The 22,085-nt window shown below is 44.0% G+C and overlaps 2 protein-coding genes across 2 annotated transcripts; one reads left to right on the plus strand and one right to left on the minus strand.

The window, feature by feature from the left end:
• Positions 1–844: 844 nt before the first annotated feature.
• Positions 845–6,616, minus strand: UQCR10 (ubiquinol-cytochrome c reductase, complex III subunit X). Its single transcript, XM_077461220.1, has 2 exons — positions 6,431–6,616; positions 845–1,193 (listed from the first exon to the last, which is right to left on the minus strand). Exons 1-2 carry the CDS (start codon positions 6,569–6,571, stop codon positions 1,146–1,148), a joined length of 189 nt encoding a protein of 62 aa, XP_077317346.1. The 5' UTR covers positions 6,572–6,616; the 3' UTR covers positions 845–1,145.
• A 109-nt stretch (positions 6,617–6,725) lies between these two features.
• ZMAT5 (zinc finger matrin-type 5) lies at positions 6,726–21,498 on the plus strand. The gene is made up of 5 exons (XM_077461219.1): positions 6,726–6,944; positions 10,202–10,264; positions 13,110–13,190; positions 15,664–15,766; positions 19,881–21,498. Exons 1-5 carry the CDS (start codon positions 6,818–6,820, stop codon positions 20,008–20,010), a joined length of 504 nt encoding a protein of 167 aa, XP_077317345.1. The 5' UTR covers positions 6,726–6,817; the 3' UTR covers positions 20,011–21,498.
• The last annotated feature ends 587 nt before the right edge of the window (positions 21,499–22,085 follow it).

The raw sequence follows: 22,085 nt of genomic DNA on the forward strand, positions 1-22,085 counted from the left end.
TATTACAAGGAATGTAAAGATCCCTTGTAATAGGAATATGACAGGTCCTCTTTACAGCGAGATATGGGGTCAGTAAGACCCCACATCACCACTAGGCTGGGAAGCCTGAAATAAATAAAATCACGGCTTCACAGCTGAGGCGGTGCCTTTTTCGAATGCAGAGGCCAGGTGTGTCGTCATAACATCGTGCCCGGTCTCTGACGATCATAGTCCACCGGAAATCTATCAACATCCGGGGCCGGTGGATCCTGTCTCAGACCTGCCCATCGTATCGGTGAGTCTGTAGAAGCACCGGAGGGCGTTGAAGGTCCCCTCTTGCCTCCAGTAAGAACGATCAAGCGGTAGAACCGCTATGATCATTCTTATGGTGTAGGGAATCGCTGGCTGAAAACAGCAATATCTGAATGATGTCTGTACCTACAGGCATCATTCAGATATCCCCACTCAAAGTCTATCACGTCATATGACTGTGGGCAGTTGGCAACAGGTTAATGGATGTGCTCTAGTAAACTCTGCCTGTACAGAGTGTGGAACCACCCCACCTCCTCCAAATGCAGTACAAAAGCTCTATTAATCAGGCTGGTCCTGGCACAAGAAAGTTGTTGGATGATATGTAAGCAGTTTTACAAAAACAGATTAAATGGAGCAAATCTGTGACAGAATTAGGAGGTAGCCTGAACCAAGATTTTCTGCTTACATTTTCACTTTGCCCATGGCTAGATGGGGAGGTTTCTGGAACCTCCCTATCTAGCCATGGGCAAGTGAAACTTTATATAGAATAAACTCATGATCCAACTTTCATTAGTTTCTAGTGCATCGAGCATGTGGGGAAAAATACGCTAAATACATGTAGAATATTTTATTACAACATATGTTCAATTGCAGGATACATCCAACATTTGATGACCAGTTGTTGAGACGTGACAGAGGTCGCTGTGTTTTTATCATCTCAATCCACAGCAGCAGTAAGATTTTTCACTGCAGCTTTACAACTAAAAACGTAGACCAATTAGGTAACAAGCAAGTGTGATAGGACTGTCTCTACATTTTTAAAAGCATGTCATTTTTGGCCACTGTCTGGTCCAGGGTGCAAGATCTGGTCAGGAAGTATTGGAGACACTATTCTGGCCGCGTCAATCCACTTCCTATTCATCTTTCTGTTCATATTGGTGCTTTATGTGCTTCCACATTTTCTACAAAAGAAAAATAAATATATACAATTTACAAGCTATAGTAAGCCACAATCTTACACCTTGCAAAGTATCAGAAAATGACAATTCTATATAGTAGAGTTCTTGAAACAATTCTATTCTGTCTGGCTTCACTGACCAGAAGACAACAAATCAGATCTGTAAAAGGTAGGGCATTGTCTTTACATGCAAGATATTCCTGCTTTGCCTAAATTCTGTAAAGATATAATAACATATACTATAGTGCTCATGGGAAACCAGGCCTGGCAAAGACTTTAAGGTGGTGAAATTCTGTGTACACAAGAGGTATAGTTCTTTCAAACTTAAGAGAAACTTTTCAACTAGTACTAGAAAGTGATACGTGCAATGTCTACATAAACCTGTACAAATCATTAAAACTATTATAAAGTGCAGTCTTCAAAAAAAAAAAAAAAAAACACTATACACGATTCATCATATACATCAGTGCAAAGAGATAAAAATCTTCCCTTAAAAGGTGCTCAGTGCAAATTATAAAAAGTAATCATAATTGTCTATCTGTGCAAAAAAATAAAAAATTATGTTCTTGAGAAAAGTTGCAAAAGGGTTTGGTAACCATTTCTTCACTGTGACATTTCAGTTGTCTACTCACCAGAGCTTAAATGCTGGTAAAGTTATAAACCAGCAACTGCGTGTTATTCCTAGGGAGAGATACTCTGCAGCCAGTGTTTAACCATACGCGCCATTATTTAGCTTGATTTTGTATGTAGGAGGAGAATCCAGTGTGAAATAAAAAGTTTATTACTTTTTGTTAAAAACAATATTGCACTTACACTTGTGCAAGTTAAACAGCATATAAAATGTTAGCCTGGTCGTCTCCAGCTGGTGTTCCGAGCCGCCAATGTGCAGAACACTGGTTGAAGATGACTCAGCTAACATTTATATGCAGTTTAACTTGTGTCTGTGGAGATAAACAGTATTGCACTTACGTTTGTGTGCAACAAAAAGGAATACATTTTTAAAGCGGTTGTATAATCGCAAAAAAAAAAAACCAAAAAAAAAAAAAAACTGAAAAAGGCATAATGAGCTAGTATGCACCACATACTAGCTGATTAGAAAATACTTACCTCAGAACGAAGCGTCGGCATCGCAGTCACCGCTGAGGGAGCTGACATTTTGCCCCCAGTTTCTTCCGGGATGACATCACTCCCACGCATGAGTAATTTCCGGCAACTTCTGTCGGACCTTCAGCATGCATGCGCTGCTAACGTCAATGGCTGCATGCAAGGTGAATATCTCCTAAACTGGACAGTTCAGGAGATATTCATTTTACGTACAGGCAAGCCTTATTATAGAGACTTGCAAGTAAAAATGGGGAATACAACCGCTTTTAAAATGGTTTTACACTAGCAGATCTCCATCCACTCTTGTTCCCTAAATACAAGCAACTGAGCATATGGTTGAAAACACTGGCTGCAGAGTATCTCTTCCTAGGAGTAACGTGCAGTTGCTGGTTTATAACTTTATCAGAATTATGCTAGGTTCACATTGCTGCGATGCGGGAACGCCGCGAATCCGCGGCGTTTTCCCGCATCGCATACCTCCCGCCGGCAGTTCACACTGCCCTATGCGGACGGCTGGGGGTGTCAATGTTATGTTAATGACACCCCCAGATCCGTCGGCATATCGCAGTGCGATCTGCCGACTCGCACAGGAATCGGATCGCATAGTGTGAACCCCCATGCGATCCGATTCCGTTGCGGACCCAAAAAAAGGGTCCCGTGCGAGTTTGCTGCGGGACCGCTGCGAGTTCAGCCATACTATCTGTATGGCTGAACTCGCAGCGCTACGGAGATCGGATGTGATTTGCTGTGCGAATCACATCCGGTTCTCCCCCCGCAGCAGTGTGAACCCAGCCTTAAGCTCTAGTGAGTTGATTTAATTGATGTGGTTGGAGACACCTGAAATGTCAGTGAAGAAATCTTTGCTAAATATGGTTTTTAAAGGCCTTTTCTCATTTAACAACATATTTTGAATTTTCTTTGCACAGATGGACAATTGTTTATTTGATGAAGTTTAGAATTTGCACTGAGCATGTTAACCAAAGATTTTATCTTTTTGCACTGTGTGTGTATATTTGAATACTTTTTACAGGTTTATGTAGTTATTGCACATATCACTTTGCAGTACTAATTAAGGAGTATAAAAAGTGTTAGCGCTGTACCTTTCTTCATACATTGTTTTGATTTTATGTCAAACGAGGGTAGCAGTTTTTCTAATTTTCCTTTTAATTTAAGGGCCACTTTAAGGCCACAGGGTTAATTTTTTTTTAATGCAAATGGTTTCAGTTCCTCCACTAAGGCTGGGTTCACACTGCAGCGATGCGGGAACACCGCAAATCCGCGGCGGGTTCCCACATCGCATGCCTCCTGGCAGCAGTTCACACTGCCCTATGCGAACTGCTGGGAGTGTCAGTAAAATGTTAATGTTTACTGACCCCCAGATCAGTTCGCATATCGCAGTGCGATCTGCAAACTTGGACAGGAATCAGATTGCATGGTGTGAACACCCATGCGATCCGATTCTGCTGCGGACCAAAAAAAAAAAAAAAGAAGGGTCCTGTGCGAGTTTGGGGCGGGTGCGATGCAAATTCAGCCATACTATCTGTATGGCTGAACTCGCATCGCAGAGATCGGATGTGATTTGCAGTGCGAATCACATCCGGTTCTCGTAGCCGCAGCAGTGTGAACCCAGCCTAAATGATGAAAAATACCGAAAATTGGTTTGGTACCCTTAAACCAGTGGTCATCAACCCCGTACTCAGGGCCCACTAACAGGCCAGGTGTTATGCATTACCTTGGGGGAGATACAGACTAGAATACTGCAATCACTGAGCAGCAAATGATATCACCTGTGATGTATTTCACTTATCTTGCAAACCTGGCCTGTTAGTGGACAGGGTTGATGACCACTGACATAAAGCATATCCAAGCCCAGAAACAATTGCTTTTAAATATTGCCTTAGATGCACTCGTTTCCTTTAGGCTTTTTTCTTGTTCAATATTTTTTATTAAGATTTACATGAGAAATAAAAAATGTTTTCCCCACTTTGGTTTTCAGCCGGTGATCCTGTAAATAACTTTATCCCCACACTTATTTCTCTACTGTACCTACAAACAGATCAGCCTTTGTTCAAATCAATTACATCATGTATTGATGGGATTAGTATTTTATACCAGATAGATTAACATCTGCCATCAATCCACAAATTGAGTGGGTGACAAAGTGACATGGACAATGAATTTCTGGCAAGAACAAGCATATCTTAAGACAGCCCTCAAATTTTCTACTCGCATTTTGCGAGTGGAAAGTGTGGGCTGTATGGGAGCCTGCCCTGGTGTTAACCCCCTTCCCTGCCAGTCACATGTACACAGTAATCAGTGCCATTTTATAGCACCGATCACTGTGTAAATGTGAATGTCCCAAAAATGTGTCAAGTGTGTCAATATCTGACACACTTGACACATTTTTGGGACACAATGTCACAGTTACAAGAGGAAAAAAAATAAAATAATCGCAGATGGCCGCCATTACTAGTTTAAAAAAAAAAAAAAAAAAAAAAAGCCATAGATCTATCCCCTATTACTTTTGCCAATATACGCTTATTGTGATTTTTTTTACACTAAAGAATAATAATACATATCGGCCTAAACTGAGAAGAAAAAAAAAACGTTTTGTTTTTTAAATGGGATATTTATTATATCGCACGGCCACGCAATTGTCAGTTAAAGCGACAGTGCCGTATCGCAAAAAGTGCTCTGGTAAGCAAGGGGGTAAATTAGTCCGGGGCTGAAGTGGTTAAAAGTTACTTTACTTTGGCTACCTCTGCTGGAAGTTTTTTTCTAAGCATCAACTACTTTCTGGAAACAGGTTTTTAGGTTTAGTTATGCTATAACCTCCCTACTTGAGGGCTCTCGGTTCTCCATTGGCCACCATTCTTGCTTAAAACAGGGTTTTGTGCAAGGTCCGCTTTAAAGTCTATATAAAAAAAATGACAAGTCTGTCTAAGACTACGCTGCCCTGAAAATGTTCACTGTGGGATTTCACTAGTGAATGAACAGTAAAGGAATTAAATTTACTGTAAAAATCAAACAGGTAAACTAGACTGCAGGGGGTACCCAAAAACACAAAGCCTGCTGTGATAATGCTGCAGATGACAGACTGCATCCTATAGGTCAGTTTTGATTTGGCATCTAACCCTTCCTTCCCTGACAATGCTTTTGTCCAAATGTGCTTCCTGTGCTCCTTCATCCAGAGTGGAGCATTCCAATACAGGCATGTACTGGAATTCGGAACTACCGGGAGATTCCCAGTGGGCCGATGGCTCAGTGGGCTAGTCGGGTGCAGTCCTGGAGCCACGCCTCTCTGACAGCGAGTGATCGCGATTTCTCTCCTGTCAGGAGGCACAGCTTCCGTCATATACTGGTGAGAGCATTAGGCTTCATGCTCCTTTTAACCTGCAGGGGGAGATAGACAGCCAGCAGACTTTCCTTCCTCTCTTCCCTTATCACATGACTGGAGAGAGGAAGAGAAGCTGCCTTCAGAACTGTGAGTACACGTAGGAGGGGGACACTGATGTAAGGGGGCCGCCCGTGGCACACTCTGATGTAAGGGGGCCGCCCGTGGCACACTCTGATGTAAGGGGGCCGCCCGTGGCACACTCTGATGTAAGGGGGCCGCCCGTGGCACACTCTGATGTAAGGGGGCCGCCCGTGGCACACTCTGATGTAAGGGGGCCGCCCGTGGCACACTCTGATGTAAGGGGGCCAGTCTGGATGAAGGCCAGGGCCAAATTTCTGTCCCAGTCCAGCCCTGATAGGAGGCGAGTTACTGGCCAGATCACCAGGTGAAAACAGAAGGAAAAAGCCTAAAGAGAAAACGAATGCAGCCGCCACATCTAATAATTGGCAAGTTCCAATATCATATATTTGATGTTTTGGCAATCATAAGCCAGCTGAAAAGATCAATGGAACCTTCCATACAGACATGACTATGTGTATTCATGGCGGTAGATTGCACTGATCTGTCCATTCATTTGAATTGAATCTGCTAAAAAAAAAAAATCGCTCTGTGTATGGGCAGCATTTCCCCTTGAAGCCTATGGAAAGGCCCAGCACTGCCCACTGTGGGCACAATCCCCCCAGGATATTCTTCACCTCCACCGCTGACCCTCCTGTGCCCTTGACCTCCCGTGTCCTCACCCCTTGGTTCAGGTGCTCGAACAGCGCATCAGCTCCTTGGTCGAACGCCCTCTCGAACAGCACCGCCCCCACCACGATGGTGAGTGTGAAGGCGGAGGTCCGGCGGAATAGCGAGCGGTACACCGTGTTCAGTAAAGACATGATCACCGGAGGACTTCTAAGCAGGAAGTGACGTCTCTCTCATGTGCCTAAAACTATTTCCGGGAAAGCTCTCCGCCCACTAGTCAATCACATTGGTTATATCTCCGATAGGCACGCAAATTACGGAGGTATAGTTACTGCGCATGCGTGCATAAGTATTGCCAACCTTCTTGGTGGGAGGAGCGGGAAGTAGCTGTGCTTGTGTGTTGTGAAAGTGTACATCAGAGGGAGCTGCACACCTCTGCTATGGGAAGGAGGTATTTCTGTGACTATTGTGACCGCTCTTTTCAGGACAATCTGCATAACCGCAAGAAACATCTCAATGGAGTGCAACACCAGAAGTGTAAGAAAGTGTGGTATGACCTGTTCCGAGGTGAGAGCCCTGTATATCCATAGTATGACCTGGTGAGAGCCCTGTATATCCATAGTATGACCTGGTGAGAGCCCTGTATATCCATAGTATGACCTGATCAGAGGTGAGAGCCCTGCACCCTGTGTATCCATAGTATGACCTGATCGGATGTGAGAGCTCTGCACCCTGTGTATCCATAGTATGACCTGATCGGATGTGAGAGCTCTGCACCCTGTGTATCCATAGTATGACCTGATCGGATGTGAGAGCCCTGCACCCTGTGTATCCATAGTATGACCTGATCGGATGTGAGAGCTCTGCACCCTGTGTATCCATAGTATGACCTGATCGGATGTGAGAGCTCTGCACCCTGTGTATCCATAGTATGACCTGATCGGATGTGAGAGCTCTGCACCCTGTGTATCCATAGTATGACCTGATCGGATGTGAGAGCTCTGCACCCTGTGTGTCCATAGTATGACCTGATCGGATGTGAGAGCTCTGCACCCTGTGTATCCATAGTATGACCTGATCGGATGTGAGAGCTCTGCACCCTGTGTGTCCATAGTATGACCTGATCGGATGTGAGAGCTCTGCACCCTGTGTATCCATAGTATGACCTGATCGGATGTGAGAGCTCTGCACCCTGTGTGTCCATAGTATGACCTGATCGGATGTGAGAGCCCTGCACCCTGTGTGTCCATAGTATGACCTGATCAGATGTGAGAGCTCTGCACCCTGTGTGTCCATAGTATGACCTGATCAGAGGTGAGAGCCCTGCACCCTGTGTGTCCATAGTATGACCTGATCAGATGTGAGAGCTCTGCACCCTGTGTGTCCATAGTATGACCTGATCAGAGGTGAGAGCCCTGCACCCTGTGTGTCCATAGTATGACCTGATCAGATGTGAGAGCTCTGCACCCTGTGTGTCCATAGTATGACCTGATCGGAGGTGAGAGCCCTGCACCCTGTGTGTCCATAGTATGACCTGATCGGATGTGAGAGCCCTGCACCCTGTGTGTCCATAGTATGACCTGATCGGATGTGAGAGCTCTGCACCCTGTGTGTCCATAGTATGACCTGATCGGATGTGAGAGCTCTGCACCCTGTGTGTCCATAGTATGACCTGATCGGATGTGAGAGCTCTGCACCCTGTGTGTCCATAGTATGACCTGATCGGATGTGAGAGCTCTGCACCCTGTGTGTCCATAGTATGACCTGATCGGATGTGAGAGCCCTGCACCCTGTGTGTCCATAGTATGACCTGATCAGATGTGAGAGCTCTGCACCCTGTGTGTCCATAGTATGACCTGATCAGAGGATGAGTGCCCTGCATCCTGTCCCTTCCTCCGTCTGCGTGCGCGCACACACGCGCCTCCTGTCCCTTCCTCCGTCTGCGCGCGCGCACACACGCGCCTCCTGTCCCTTCCTCCGTCTGCGCGCGCGCGCACACACACGCCTCCTGTCCCTTCCTCCGTCTGCGCGCGCACACACGCGCCTCCTGTCCCTTCCTCCGTCTGCGCGTGCGCGCACACACACGCGCCTCCTGTCCCTTCCTCCGTCTGCGCGTGCGCGCACACACACGCGCCTCCTGTCCCTTCCTCCGTCTGCGCGCGCGCACACACGCGCCTCCTGTCCCTTCCTCCGTCTGCGCGCGCGCACACACGCGCCTCCTGTCCCTTCCTCCGTCTGCGCGCACACACGCGCCTCCTGTCCCTTCCTCCGTCTGCGCGCACACACGCGCCTCCTGTCCCTTCCTCCGTCTGCGCGCGCGCACACACGCGCCTCCTGTCCCTTCCTCCGTCTGCGCGTGCGCACACACGCGCCTCCTGTCCCTTCCTCCGTCTGCACGCGCGCACACACGCGCCTCCTGTCCCTTCCTCCGTCTGCGCGCGCACACACGCGCCTCCTGTCCCTTCCTCCGTCTGCGCGCGCACACACACGCGCCTCCTGTCCCTTCATCCGTCTGCGCGCGCGCACACACGCGCCTCCTGTCCCTTCCTCCGTCTGCGCGCACACACGCGCCTCCTGTCCCTTCCTCCGTCTGCGCGCGCGCGCACACACACACGCGCCTCCTGTCCCTTCCTCCGTCTGCGCGCGCGCGCACACACACGCGCCTCCTGTCCCTTCCTCCGTCTGCGCGCGCGCGCACACGCGCCCCCTGTCCCTTCCTCCGTCTGCGCGCGCGCGCACACGCGCCCCCTGTCCCTTCCTCCGTCTGCGAGCGCACACGCGCCCCCTGTCCCTTCCTCCGTCTGCGCGCGCGCGCACACGCGCCTCCTGTCCCTTCCTCCGTCTGCGCGCGCGCGCGCCTCCTGTCCCTTCCTCCGTCTGCGCGCGCACACGCGCCTCCTGTCCCTTCCTCCGTCTGCGCGCGCGCGCACACGCGCCTCCTGTCCCTTCCTCCGTCTGCGCGCGCCTCCTGTCCCTTCCTCCGTCTGCGCGCGCCTCCTGTCCCTTCCTCCGTCTGCGCGCGCGCGCGCACACACGCGCCTCCTGTCCCTTCCTCCGTCTGTGTGCGCGCGCGCGCGCACACACGCGCCTCCTGTCCCTTCCTCCGTCTGCGCGCGCACACACGCGCCTCCTGTCCCTCCCTCCGTCTGCGCGCGCACACACGCGCCTCCTGTCCCTCCCTCCGTCTGCGCGCGCACACACGCGCCTCCTGTCCCTCCCTCCGTCTGCGCGCGCACACACGCGCCTCCTGTCCCTCCCTCCGTCTGCGCGCGCGCGCGCACACACACACGCGCCCCCTTTCCCTCCCTCCGTCTGCGTGCGCGCGCGCACACACACGCGCCTCCTTTCCCTTCCTCCGTCTGCGCGCGCCCGCACACACACGCGCCTCCTGTCCCTTCCTCCGTCTGCGCACGCGCCTCCTGTCCCTTCCTCCGTCTGCGCGCACGCGCCGCCTGTCCCTTCCTCCGTCTGCGCGCACGCGCCGCCTGTCCCTTCCTCCGTCTGCGCGCACGCGCCGCCTGTCCCTTCCTCCGTCTGCGCGCACGCGCCGCCTGTCCCTTCCTCCGTCTGCGCGCGCGCAGGCGCCTCCTGTCCCTTCCTCCGTCTGCGCGCACACACACACGCAGAGACATACAAAAAATGTTTTGGCTTAAGTTGGGCTTTAAAATGAAATGGCAGCTTGGTACAGTAAAAGATTTACAGCTCTTTAATGTGTTGGATTGTCTCTAAGATTCTTTATTGCATCCTTGGTTAACTTTGTAGTCTCTCCTGTATGTTTCATATTTGGCTAAAAACACTTTCCCGTTTTGTGTTCTTGTTCACAGATGCTGCTGAAATCCTTGCAGAAGAGGAATGTAAGAAATTATGCAGACGTTTCCTTCAGACGGGTAGGTACTTTGTAAGTCCTGATATGAAAAGTGATAACCTAAATATCTTGTACAAATAATTTGGTTTCTAAAGAGGCTACAGCAGTTTAAATTGTAAACCTAGCTATATGCAACTCAAGTTTCAGCGATAATTGGCTCACATTTGAGCTGTGGGTGGCTGTAGAATATATAAATATTCTCTCGATATTTTGTAACTTATATTGATGAGAAGAGTCCCAAGAAAGTTCTTTCTAGTTCTTATGTAAAAACTCAAAAATAGATTTAATAATACAATGCAAAATATTACTAGAACCATATTTAAATGTAAAAATAATATCAATAATGTAGATATATTCTTGAAATGAAGACTGTATATATAATCAGATGTATGTCTGTGTAAAAAGCTAATCATGGCTTCCTTTGTATCTGAGCAGTCTGAACTAAATGTTCTTTTGTCCATTGCTTTTACACCACAATTCAACCCCCGCCTTCTCCTAAAAAGGGCTGGTTTTGTCTTCTAGTTCCACAAACTCTAGTGACAAATGTATTTCAGCCTAACTTGCCCCTCCCTTTGCTGAGGAGCTATTGTGATACAATACCATCCCTATTCTCAGCTATGTTGGCATTCCATAAGAACCTGGGGGATGGGCAAGAGCCATGTGTACAACCTTATACTATATAACTTTATCATCTAAATCAAATGATGTTCCATAAATCATTATGTATAATATTATTCAATGGAAGGCCCTTTGCTTATTTATATCCTAATATTACTGTATAAAGAACTAATATTCTTAACTCAAACCTCTACATCTTACAAAATGTGAAACCTTATCCCATTTGCAATGGGGAGAGGAAAGGCTAATTACTACCATGTGTAACCTCTCCAAAGAGAAGCACAGACTGTAAAATCGTATTTGTTACTTTTCCAAATATATACAACTCAATCATACTATAAAGACCCAACCCATTCATATGTTAGTAATGTTAATTGATAAATATTAGATTAAGGAAGTCTTCTAACAGTGCCCTTGATGGCTCCACAATTGTTGATTTAAAAATTGACCCAGCTAGGTGGAAACTTCTCTGCTGAACAGTAAAGCCCCATACACACTATCAGATTTTCTGCTGATTTTTTTCTTCAGATTTACCCAAACCATGTAGTGTAAGGGCCAGCCTGATTGCATACAAATTGAAACTCCTAAGGTTTGACCTCATATTATATGGTTTTGGTAAATCTGAAGGAAAAAAACAGCAGAAAATCAGATAGTGTGTATGGGGCTTTACTGTGTCTTATCCGATGCAATCACAGTTTGGGTATTCGGCCACAGATGCGTAGATCCCTCCATAAATGCCGTTTAGTGTGGATGGAGGAATCAAGCAATCTATGAACGTATAAAGCTATGAGCGTATGACTAGCTTAAAGGGGAACTTCGCTTTTATGGGAAAAAATGTAATCAAAAATGATAAAGCATATACAGTTGCATTACAAGCCATTTTGTAATTGGATGTTATTACAGATTTCCTTTTTAATCTCCAGTGCTGTCATTTTCTGAAAAATCCAATATGGCAACATTGAGGCCTTCTGTATAAAATGGGTGTACAGAACTTCCCCAGGCATGTCATTTCTTGCTTGTGTGATTGGCTTACTGATTTTCTCGGAGATCCACACTAAGGTACAAGTCCAATTTTAGACATCCTCTGCACCCTGAATTTATCCTCGTAAGTTCCTCTGGTGACTGATAATGAAAAAAGTCACTCCCATTTTTAGATTCCCTTTGACATTGACATGGCCAAAGAAAAACAGATTTTTCTTCAGAGCAGAAGCAGGTAGGCTTTTGCAACAAAGTTTGTTAAATACTCGCAATGTACATTAATCACCCAGGAGAAATTGTTTTTTTTTTTTTTTTTTCTCAACAAAAGTGGAGTTACTCTTTAAATTGTGATTTTTATCTCACAGTGAACATCCATAAGTGGTTGGGGTATAGGAACCCTGGCAGAAACAGTCATTTCATGTGGTGTTTTCATAAAGCTTTTTGCTGATGTGCACTGAAGAAGACATAAACTGGCAATAACCAAGCTGTATGTATTATGCAGTGGCTAATCCTGGGCACTGTCCCATAGGGGTACTTCCCTGGCACTCTGGAGGTTTTTTTTTGTTTTGTTTTTTTTGAAAGGGCTATTTGCATAGCAGATTTGGGTAGCTTCATTGTGTTGGAGGAGGCAGCTAGGCCCGGTAAAGGTATGTTGTGGCACTTGAATGTGCTTGCTAACCAGACTGTGTTACAGGTTTGCTCTAAGCCCACGTACACACAGTCGGAGATTTTGCCAACCAAATCCGTCGGATTTTGCCCGTCGGATTTGTGTCCGAAACTGTTGCATACACACGGTTGGGCCAAGTTGGCGAAAATCCGATCTTTCAGAACGTGATGACGTAATTTCGTTACGATGGGACTACATTCAGGCTAGTAGCCAATAGCTTTGATGTAGGAATTTGATCTGAGCATGCGTGGCACTTGGTCTGATGAAAATGCTCTACACATGATCGGATTAGGTCCGTCCGGCCCAGTTGGTCGGGAAATCTTTCCAACATATTGGAAATTTGGATCGGACGGAGATTCGGACAGAATCAGTCCGATGCATACCACACACAGTCGGATTATCTGACGACACGGTCCAATAAGACTCATTCCGACAGATTCTCCGACCGTGTGTACAAGGGCCAAGACCATTGTAACCTTCTCTTTTACTGCTCATAAATAGCATCACATACGATTACTGGATTGATTTCTTGGACAGTCTGAACTCCTTTTTTAAACTTGCAGTGTGAATTCCAAATTTTTTTACATTTTTTTTTTTTTATTAGGCCAGTGTGACTTTGGTCCTTCCTGCCGATTTTCACACATGAGTGCACAGGATTTGGATGCACTAAAGGCTCAAGTGGAAGGTAAGAAACCACATAACCTAATTATTTTAAAGTATTTGTAAGTGAAGTGACTGGCCTCATGTGATACACAGAAATTTAAACAAATCCTCCTACATAAATTCTACCTGTTTATCTGCAGCCATTTGTTCTGTATGTAAACCAGAATGAAAGGATTTTATTTTACACTCACAAAGCAGGCGGCGGAGAGCTGATTTGGGGGGGGGGGGGGGGGACACACACAGGTACAGAACTAAGGCTGTCGATCACCAGGCAATTTTTTTAAAAGGTGTGCAAAAAAAAAAAAAAAAAAAATCACTTTAGGCCTGAAGATTAGACAAACCCCCAAACAGCAGACACCCTAGAGAATAAAATAGTGGTCGTTCCAACTTCGTGTCACTTGATATTACCCCCAAGGTCTAGGAAATGCAAAATTTCGGTAAACACACAAAATTGAATTGTATGGCAAACAAACGCAATAAACTAACCAAATTGTTGGTAAAATATAAAAGACGACCTTGCACCAAGTAAATGGATACCCAGCATGTCAAACCTTAAATTTGTGTGAGGCTGTGAAATGGCGACAAACTTCAGTTCCCTATATTTACTATAGAGGACGCTTCAAAAGCCCCCTATAGATACGAGTTTAGTGACCAGGACAGGAGGTCTTGTGTTAGAATTATTGCTCTCACTGTAGCGCAATCAACGTTTTGATGCATGCATATATGTGGGGGTGTAAGGGACCAAAAATAATTAAAAATCCCCCCCCCCCCCATCACATAGGGGGCAAAGTGACGTCATACACGTCGCTTTCCGGGTCACAGCAAAAAGAGAAGAGTGGATACTCTCCTCCCTCCACTCCACCCAGGGGCACCTGTCCTGTCCGTCCCAGGTCTGCAGATGGGTAAATGGAACCCGGAATTCACAGCTGGGTCGCTGGTACCAGGGGTGTGTGGAAGCAATTGAGAGGCAGCACAGCCACGCGAATGCTTCCACCTAACAAGCAGGTGTCTGCTGTCAGTTTTACACACAATCCCTGCAGCCACTGGATTGTGTGTGTGAAAATACCCCCCCCCCCCACATTAAGGTAATGCATTTTATATTAACCATTATATTTTGTACCGTCTAATATGTATGTGCATTGGCTAAAACATAATGCAGTTATTAAAGGGGAAGCTATAGAACCTTTGAATTTCTTTTACTGTCTTTGTCCCTCCTGGGGAAGTTAATGTTTACTTTTCTGTCCCATTGATAGTGATGATTGGATCTAAAAGTGAGGATACATCTTACTGGTGGGGACTACTGGTGGGGACACAGACAGCACTAATTGTGTTCATCTTTTATCTTTTGTAGCATGAAAAAAGATGGCAATAAAAACAGGTCTATCGATCTGCATTCCTATTGAGTACATTTCTACTAGTTTTAGTAGTCCCCAAGACAGTAGTTACATGTGACATCTTTATTTTACAGATGACCTCCCATTTAAATACAAAATATATATTTGGGACCTATTTTAACTGCTAAAATTGTATTTATGTGCATGTAGCAATGAGGTTTGCACAGCTCTGTCACACAGCACAGCCAGGCAGATAACTCTGCTTATATGTAAGGAATAAAATGGTTTTGTTTCTCTACCCCCAACCTTCTGACTGGACAGTGACAGAGTAGCAGACTAAGGAGGTCCTCCTTCTGCTCACTGTGCTGTCTTGCCTCAGTCAGCATTTTACTTGTGGATGTTTATGTATCACAAAAGGTTTATACAAAGTTAATTCAGGTACTAGCACTGGTTGCATTAAATCTGATTTAATACAGAGTTGCACCAGTTTGTCTTTCCATGTTTACCCAGAGATCAACTTTAATAATATACTGAGATGACACAAGAATTTTAAAATGTTCTAAGCATACCCAACTTTTTTTTTTCCCCTAGTTTAAAGGAAAAGTTCAGCCTGAGCTTTTTAGGAAGAGCTTCTCCGATGGATCACAGGAGTGCAATTCGTTTTGCACTCCTGTGTCCTGTTTTCAGCAGAGAGTGGTCTGAAGTCTGCTCTCTGCTGACATCACCAATATCAGTCTAGGCACCACGTCATCCCAACTCGGAGTCTGGATCAGCAGATGCCTGGACTGATAGCCATCTCAGTGAGAGGCTTAGACGGCCGCTCCCCGCCCCTGCACAGCTCAGCGTTCCAGTGAGCGAAGAGGAGAGCTGCTGATTGACAGGCAGCAGCTCTCTGCTCAGAGAACAAAGCTATCGGCAATGTTTGCTCGATTGTTCAGTGGGGGAGAGGTGCAGCATTGGACTGATGCTGTATCCACCTAGGTAAGTATAATGGGTAAAAAAAAACAAACAGATTCCAGTACTTCTCTTTTAAAGAAAATCCACCCAATTATATTTGTTTTCACTGCTAACAGTAACGTACAAATGGTAATTAGGATATGTATAAGTTAAACTAGATACTTTTTTTTTTTTTTTTTTTCAATAATCTATTCCCTTTTATAGCAGAGAGAAAGCTAAAGGAGGAGAAAAACAGACAGATCCCTCCTTGCAGGGTTGATGCTTGGCTTAAAGAGAGAGCAGAGAAAGAAAGCGCTCACAGTGAAAGGTGAGTCCAGCAGAGGGTGCTAATGAAGCACTGAGAAAGTATGCACACTTTAATCAGCATCTGTACACAAGCTGTATCTGGACTTCTCCATTGCTGCTTAATGAAGGCAAACCAGCAAAAGTTCATATTACCTGCAATGGGTTACTTTTTTAAATATCTATTTTAATTCATCAGACTATTTAAAATGATCAATTTACTTTTAAGCCATTTATTAAGCAGGTTAAATGGTAATATTTTAACCACTTTAACACAAGGGTACTTTCACCCCTTTCCTGCCCAGGCAAATGTTCAGCTTTCAGTGCTGTCATACTTTGATGACAATTGGCAATGACAATGATGACAATTTATCTTTTATTTCTTTTTTGGGAGACTGAGCTTTCTTTTGGCGGTATTTAACCACGTAACGACTGCCCGTCACAGGTATACTGTGCCAGACACATATTGACCTAAATTTATGAAGAAATTTGATTTTTTTTTTTTTACGTTTTTCTTATTGGGTATGTTTTATAGCAGACAGTAAAAAATATTATTATTATTATATATATATATATATATATATATATATATATATATATATATATATATATATATATATATATATATATATATATATATATATATATATATATTTTTTTTTTTTTTTTTTTTTTTTTTTTTTTTCGAAATTGACGGATTTCTTTTATTTATTTATTTTGCGCTATAAAAAGAAAAAAACTGCAGAGGTGATCAAATACCATCAAAAGAAAGTTCTATTTGTGGCGGAAAAAAGACTGAAAATTTTATTTGGGTACAATGTTGCAAAACCGCAGTGCCATATCACAAAAAATGGTCTGGTCATGAATGGGGGGGGGGGGGGTAAAATCTTCCGGTGGTTAATCACCATTGTTCTTTGTTTAGCAAAAAAGACTGAAAACTTTTAAGAAAATATGTTTTTCTTATTTGCGTTTTTTTTTTTTAACAGAAACAAAGTAATTTTTCTCCTTCACTGATGAGGCTGCACTGATGGGTGGCACTGTTGGGGGTGCACTGATTATCAGGACACAGATGATCAGTGGTATAATTATCAGTGTAAACATCCCCTTGTCATGCTTGCCAATTTCCAGCTCTCCTCTCGTCCTCTCAACTGTGCATCAGCAAAGAAATGCCAATAACCGGCAAGTTTGTTTGCATATGATCAGCTGTGATTGGATTCAGCTGATCACATGGCATAGGGCCACTGTGATTAGCCCTTTACCCCAATCTAAGATCAGCTGTGATCCGAAGGACACAGTGATCACAGAGCATGCCGAAAGGTCTCCACAGTTGAGGGGGGTGTGGTCCTGGGAAAATGCCTCCCAGAACAGGACGACTGTATTGTAGGTTTCTTTCGGCTATAGCCTGGTAAAGAAGTTGTTACATTTGCCTGTAGGGAATTCTGCTTTATTTCTGTTGCTGTGTTTATCATTGTGTCCAAATGCTAGGGTCATTTTCATTGCTAACATGATGAAGAATGTTGAATCATATACCGAAAGACATGTGTTGATTGACAGACGCCTAATCCAGCCAGCCACTGGCTAAAGAAATAATCATAATTTGTCAAGGAGGTTAGACAACATGTATCCATTGTGATTTGTGTCCCTCTAAGATAAGCCAATACGTCTAATTAGATCTGCCGTTCACATAAACAGGGGTGGTTAGTGGAACTCCCTTTTTTCTTTTTCTTTTTCTTTTTTTTTTACCCACTACTAAATTATGGCATCTAAAGCCATATAGACACGATCGGACTTTGTACAAAGGGTGTTGGCCGTAAATTTGTATTGCATACACACGATCTGACTTTTTAGGCAACAAACACGAACGTAGTGACGTTTCAACGTACTGACGACACTTCAAAAGAGGATGTTCAATTATTCTGGTGCCACCCTTTCTTCAACTTCTATATTGTTGTCTGATCTTTTGCATTGGTTCTGAGCATGCGTGTTTGTACTTTGTACAAAAGTCCAATGGGTTTTGTGTACACACGATCGGACTTTGCTCAATCGGACTTATGTTGTCAAAAAGTTTGTTTGTTCGCACAGCCAACAAAAGTCAGATGAAAACTTAAAAAGTTTGTCTGATGGAGCGTACACACAGTCGGATGTTGCCTTAAAACGGCTAATTTGCATGTTTGTCAAAAAGTCTGATCGTGTGTACGGGCCTTAAGAGCAGTTTGATGGTGCATGCAACTCAGACTACCATTGTAGCTCTATGGATAGTCTTGGGTGGGAAAAAAAAGTATAGGAAAAATGGGAAAGGCCATTAAACTTGAGCCAGAGACTCTTCCCTTACTCTCCTTTTTATTAAAAAAAAAATTGGAAAAGTTTCCCCAGGGGGTTTTTTAGCAGCAAAACCTTTCCACTTTTTTTGCAAATTTTTGGGGTGCGCAGCTGCATCAACTCATGTTTTTCCATGTTTGTACTCTCCTTTTATTTATCTGCTAAGTTGTTTCATTGACTCCTTTGCCAGAGAGGCCAGTCCATTTCCTAAAACACAGCCATCCAGAGGATTATCCATTAAAGGCTGTTTTCATTAGACCATCTTTTTTTTGCAGTGAAGACTAGTGGTTTTAGCTTTATTAACACTAAGAATGAAAAGTCGGCTTTAAATTCTGATTAAACAAGAAGTAGTTGTTTAACACTGCCCCTTGGTGAAGAGGTTCGTGCTGCATCATTTCAATTAACACAAGAGTCAGTTAGCGCACATTCTTGATAAAGTGCTGCTTTCATCAGTCACAGTAAATGGAGAGCTGTGCCTGCCTAGGAATCACAGGGTCGGTAAGCGCGGTGTCATGTAGATTTATTGAATACTGTGTCTGTGCTGAAGAGCTCAGTAGAGAATCGGTAAAATTAAATAAACCCTGCATATTTTAATCCATTGACTTTTATATGGAGAAATGTCATTTATTTCCTAAAATTGTCTGCAGACACATTACTCGCATAATAACGTTTTAAAAGTTCCGTGTTAGATTTCAGCTGAATAACAAATCATATGGCAAATGGGCTTAGTTTAGACATCTTGATATAACTGATGGAAAAATTGCCTTGGCTTAAATTTGGTGCATTATTTGGGTCTTAGGACACCAAGGGGTGTCACATCTGGAGCAGCTCTGCAAAAAAAAACAAAAAAACCCAGCTTCCATGTTTTTTGTCAAAGCCTAATTTAACAAGCATGAAGTTAGAAGCTGATTAACTACCATGCATAGCTGTATCAGATTTTGCACTCTCCGGTTATAGTAAATCAACCCCCAGATATGTCTTTCACAATTTCATCTGATGTGTAGAAACATATTTTCTGGTGTATGAAACCCCAATGGGCCATACACATGATAGGATTATCCTACAACTAATGTTGGATGTGAGCTTGTTGTCGGAAAGTCAGACTGTGTATATGCTCCATAGAACATTTGTTGTCGGAATTTCCGCCAACAAATGTTTAAGAGCAGGTTCTCAAATTTTCCGACAAAAGTCCACACATGCTTGGAATCAAGCAGAAGAGCTGCACTTGCTATTGAACTTCAGTTTTCTCGGCTCATTGTACGTCACCGCATTCTTGATGTTCGGAGTTTCCGACAAAATTTGTGTGACCGTGTGTATGCAAGACAAGTTTGAGCTAACATCCTGAAAAAATCCACGGTTTTGTTGTTGGAAAATCCTATTGTGTACATAGCCTAAGTGCGTGTTTGTTGTGTTTTTTTTTGTTTTTGTTTTTTTTCTCTCGCTGCCGCTTCTCCCACTGCTATCTTCTCCCCGGTCTGTCGTCTTGTGCTATCTTCTTCCTTGCTGCCGGTTACCCATTATAAAAAAAAAAAAAAAGCCGCTGTCTGGCATCTTGTATAGCCATGGGGAATCCCGCTGACAGCTGATGATTCGTCGGTTGTTAAGGCCACGTGGCTGGCTTCTCAGCCCCCTCCTTAGCAACAAGCTAAATACAATGTAAAAAGGGGGGGGGGGGGGGCGACGTAAAATGCATGAAATCTGCATGCAAAAACACACAGGGAAAAAAAAGGGTATCAAGCGCAGCTGCATAGATGTGAACCTAGACTAGTGCTTGTTCGATTTTAAAACCTCTCGCAACTGACTTTTTTTTCTCTTTACAGTGCCTCTGCATCAGAATGTCCCATCTACCATCTGCCACCAGGCTGGCCACCGCTTTGTGAGCTGCCACCATCACTCCACCCCCCTACAGCAGCTGACTGGAGTGAATCAGAGGATTTGGAGTGGGGCTGATGTTGAGGAGCCACCCGAAAACCTTGAGAGAAGAGTAGAATATTACAACGGATAAACTTTCAATGAAGGCTATTTTGCAAATAATATATTTTTATTTTATATTGAAACTCCTATTATTCATAAATGGACTCCTCCAGAAGATTTTAAATTCTGTGATGTTACAGGGCTAAAGGGTGGGATCCACTATTTTGTGAACTGACAAATCCTAATTGTTTTATTTATTTAGAACTGCTTCTTTATAGCACAGCAGCATCACCAAGAAATATATAAGAATGCAGCCAGTCAAACGTGACTTGAAAAAATTTAGTGTGACTTGTGTGTGTGTGTGTGTGTGTGTGTGTGGTGTCTTTAATTAGTATTTTATGTTTCTTGCACATTGGACAAATGGTTAAAACTAACATGTATTTAAATAATGTCCCTATCCTAAAGACGTTGATATAGATCCAAATATACAGTATCTCACAAGTGAGTACACCACATCCTGCGGAGAAGTTATTGCCCCGTTTAGCTTGGTATTGTCTGCAAATACAGAGATTGAACTGTTTACCCCATTCTCCAGGTTGTTTATGAACAAATTAAATAGGATTGGTCCCAACACAACCCTGGGGGACCCCACTCCCCATTTATCACTCTGAACTCGCCCTTGTAGCCAGTTTTCAATCCATGTACTCACCCTATGGTCCATGCCAACAGACCTTATTTTGTACAGTAAACATTTATGGGGATCTGTGTCAAATGCTTTTGCAAAATCCAGATACACCACGGCCACAGGCCTTCTTTTATCTAGATGGCAACTCATGGCCTCATAGAAGGTTAATAGATTGGTTTGGCAAGAATGATTCTTCATGAATCGATGCTGATTACTGCTAATGATACCGTTCTCCTTACTAAAATCTTGTATATAGTGCCTTATCATCCCCTACAAGAGTTTACATACTATTTGTTAGGCTAACTGGTCTGTAATTCCCAGGGCTATATTTTGGGCCCTTTTTTTCAATATTGGTGCTACATTGGAGAAAAGCCAAATGGCTGCTACCATTTCAATCAGTAGACTCAGTAAAAATTAGGAACAATGGTCTGGCAATTACTTGACTGAGTTCCCTAAAGTACCTTGCGTACAAGCCATCTCGTCCTGGTGTGATTTATGAATGTTACGTTTCCCAAGTCTAATTCTGTCCTCTGTTAACCATGGAGGTGCTTCCTGTGATTGTCATGAGCATAAACACTGCAGTTTTGGTTACTAAAGCCCCCCGATTACCTTGTGAAGACTGAGTAGAAGAATAAATTCAATACATTCGCCATCTCCCCATTCTTCGTAACCAGATGTCCTTCCTCATTCTGTTTACATACTTAAAGAATTTCTTGGGATTTTTTTTTTGCTCTCCTCCGCTATGTGTCATTCATGTTCTATCTTAGCCATCCTTATTGCACCCTTACATTTCTTGTTGGATTCTTTATAAAGTCTGAATGCTGATGATGATCCCTCAACCTTGTATTCTTTTTTGAAGGCCTTCTCCTTTGCTTTTGTATGCATTTTTACATTGGAATTAAGCTATCTCGGACTTTTGTTCGCGCTTTTAAATTTATTACCCAATGGGATGCATTGGCTAATGCTCTTAAAGCAAACTCATCTCTCCTCTGTATTCTTTGTTCCTAAGATGTTATCCCAATTTATGCCTTCTAGCAAGGCTTGTAGTTTAGGGAAGTTGGCTCTTTTGAAATTCAGTGTCTTTGTCTTCCCCTTATGTTTCCTGTTTGTGTGATTTATACTGAAGACAATTGACCTGTGATCCCTGTTACCTAAATTGCCCCGTATTTCCACATGTGTGGTCAGGTCTGTATTGTTGGTAATCAGTAGATCCAGTAACACTTTATTTCTAGTTGGTGCGTCTACCAGCTGACCCATAAAACTGTCCTGCAAGACGTTTAGGAACTGGCGAGCCTTAGATGAATGTGCAGTTCGGTTCCCTCCACCCAGTCTATGTCTGGATAGTTAAAATCACCCATTATGATAACACTTCCCATCCTTGCTGGTAATCCAAATTGTGATAGATCTGTCTCCCCTTCCTCCTTCA

Source organism: Lithobates pipiens, unplaced genomic scaffold (assembly GCF_037356315.1).
Source record: "Lithobates pipiens isolate NorthernLeopardFrog02 unplaced genomic scaffold, aLitPip1_a1.2 Scaffold_3, whole genome shotgun sequence".
Lineage (NCBI taxonomy): Eukaryota > Metazoa > Chordata > Amphibia > Anura > Ranidae > Lithobates > Lithobates pipiens.